This window comes from Meleagris gallopavo, chromosome 8, assembly GCF_000146605.3.
Source record: "Meleagris gallopavo isolate NT-WF06-2002-E0010 breed Aviagen turkey brand Nicholas breeding stock chromosome 8, Turkey_5.1, whole genome shotgun sequence".
NCBI classification, from domain to species: Eukaryota; Metazoa; Chordata; class Aves; order Galliformes; family Phasianidae; genus Meleagris; species Meleagris gallopavo.
The window spans coordinates 18,105,318-18,107,464 of record NC_015018.2 but is presented as its reverse complement, the minus strand read 5'-3'; the positions used below and the strand labels follow the sequence as shown (position 1 = coordinate 18,107,464).

The 2,147-nt window shown below is 56.7% G+C and overlaps 1 protein-coding gene across 1 annotated transcript in view; it reads left to right on the top strand.

Moving 5' to 3' along the window:
- DRGX (dorsal root ganglia homeobox) overlaps nt 1–2,147 on the top strand; it is a 29,451-nt gene that overhangs the window by 12,260 nt on the left and 15,044 nt on the right. The window contains exons 4-5 of the mRNA XM_031554576.1: nt 1,138–1,333; nt 1,470–1,571. Of these exons, the coding sequence (XP_031410436.1) occupies nt 1,138–1,333; nt 1,470–1,571 (298 nt within the window). The remainder of the gene's footprint in view (nt 1–1,137; nt 1,334–1,469; nt 1,572–2,147) is intronic.

Genomic DNA, 2,147 nt, shown 5'->3' with positions numbered 1-2,147 from the left:
AAAAAAAAACATTTGAGAGGGTTCTCTTTTTGAGCGCTTCATTTGAGAGGATGTTTTTGAGCGGGTGGGTTGTTTAATTTTTCGTTTGCTTCTACAAAAAAAAAAAGGCAACCTTCGGGATCTCTCCGTGACCCCCGCATATACCTTCAGCTCGGGGCAGGTCCCCACTCCCTGCCTCGGTCTCGGCCTCCAGCGCTCCCTGCCCCGCTCCTTGTCCCAATGCAGCCCTGTAGGAGCCGGCCCGGAGCGGGCGGGACCCCCCCGGGTACGCACGGAGGGCGCCTGCAAAGTGCGCTCCGCGAAGTTGTCTCGAGCTGTGCCGAGCTCACCGAGCGCCTGGGTAGCTTTGTTCGTTAGTTTTTGGCAGAGAGCTTTGGAAACACGCTTTTGTCTTTTTTGGAGGGGGGAGGAGGGGGAGTTGTTGTTGTTTTTTATAACCGGTGCGTGCTTTTGGCGGCCCGAGCTGGGGAGCAGCCCCCGAGGGCAGCGGGCGGCAGAAGCGGGAGGGCACGGCTTCCCCGTGCGGGGTGACAGCGTCCGGCGTGGGGCATTCCAAGTGGCAGTAGCAACACCACTTCCTTACACCCCCAAAACCAAACTAACCCAAGAAGCGGCAACAGAAAAGCCCTTGCTGAGAGTGCCTTATCAATACGCCTGGAGAGAAGCGACCAGGCTCTGTGGTCACCGGGACGGCATTTGTTTCTGCCCAGGGCTGCAGCGAGTGGGGGGAGAGGACCGTTCCCCAGCGGTACTGCGGGCTGAGTGTGGTGCCCAGCCCTGGTGGCCCGAGCGGGAGCGGGGCTGTAGGACACTGGTGGGGCACTCTGTGAGTCGGATCCTGGAGATCCTCAGTGCTGCTGTTGCGGGCCTGGGGCGTGAGGACTTGTAAGGGTTTGTTTGTTCGTTTCATTCTGTTTTACTCTACGTTGTCAGGAAAGAGAAGGGGAGCTATGTTTGAACAAGGCACCCCAGCGGGCTGCCTGCCCTCTACAGGCCTTCCCCCAGGGACCAACTCGTGCTCCGTCAACCTGCCGAACCCCTTGAAACCCCCGGCCGGGAGGGTTCACCCCTCCTCACGCACACCTTCCGTTGTTTTGAAACACACGCGACCCGAAATCTAGCCTTTCCGGGAGGCAGGCTGCCCCTCACTCCTGGGGAAGGTGTGCTGGGGCCGGCAGGCTGGGATCGCCCCCCCCCATCCGCCCAGCGACCCCACCGCGGCTCTCCGCCCGCAGGCGCTGCCCCTTTCGGAGCACACTCCGCCGGCGACTTCGACGACGGGTTCCTGCGCAGGAAGCAGCGTCGCAACCGCACTACCTTCACCCTGCAGCAGGTAGGAGCGCAACCCCCTACCCTCCCCAGCCTCGCTTTCCCCGGTTCTGTGCCGAAAGCCCTCCTCCCCGACGGGCAGGATATCCCCTCGCCTCCAGCGCTGCCCTTGACACCTCCGCTCTCCTCCCCTCTACCAGCTCGAAGCACTGGAAGCGGTTTTTGCTCAAACCCACTACCCCGATGTGTTCACTAGGGAAGAACTGGCGATGAAAATCAACCTGACGGAGGCCCGGGTGCAGGTAAACATCCCGGGGATGATTGAACTCTCGGGGATTCAAACCAGCTAAACTTTTTTTTTTTTGTACATCATGACTGCAGAGTGCACATTTGGCCAAAGAACGCAAATGAAGACGATCTGTCATTTTCATGATGCACTTTAATAACATCAACATAATGTGGAATATTAGATTAGGTTGATTAATCGGTCATTCATAATTAACTAGTGATAATGTTCTACACTAATTTGTCCGCGTCTCCAAGGTACTAAATTACATCAATGCACATCCATTTCCTTGCTTTTGGAGGGGGTGTGCATGGAGAAAAGAGCTGAGATGTGGTTCTGGCGGCCACTCGGACCACTGGCAGGCCATGGGCTGGGGCAGCTGGGGGAGCCCCGCTGCCAGCAGGAGCTTTTCCACCTCCTCAACTTTTCTCCCTTTCCTCTACTTTCGAAACACTTAATTCTGATGGCTATAGAGCCTGTAAAGCAATTCCCATGCCTTTCGTAAGATCCAACAAATGCCATTGGCCATAATCACTCTTTTCCCCCCTTTTTGTTTTCCACACTTTCCTACTTTCCTTCCTTCCTTCCTTTT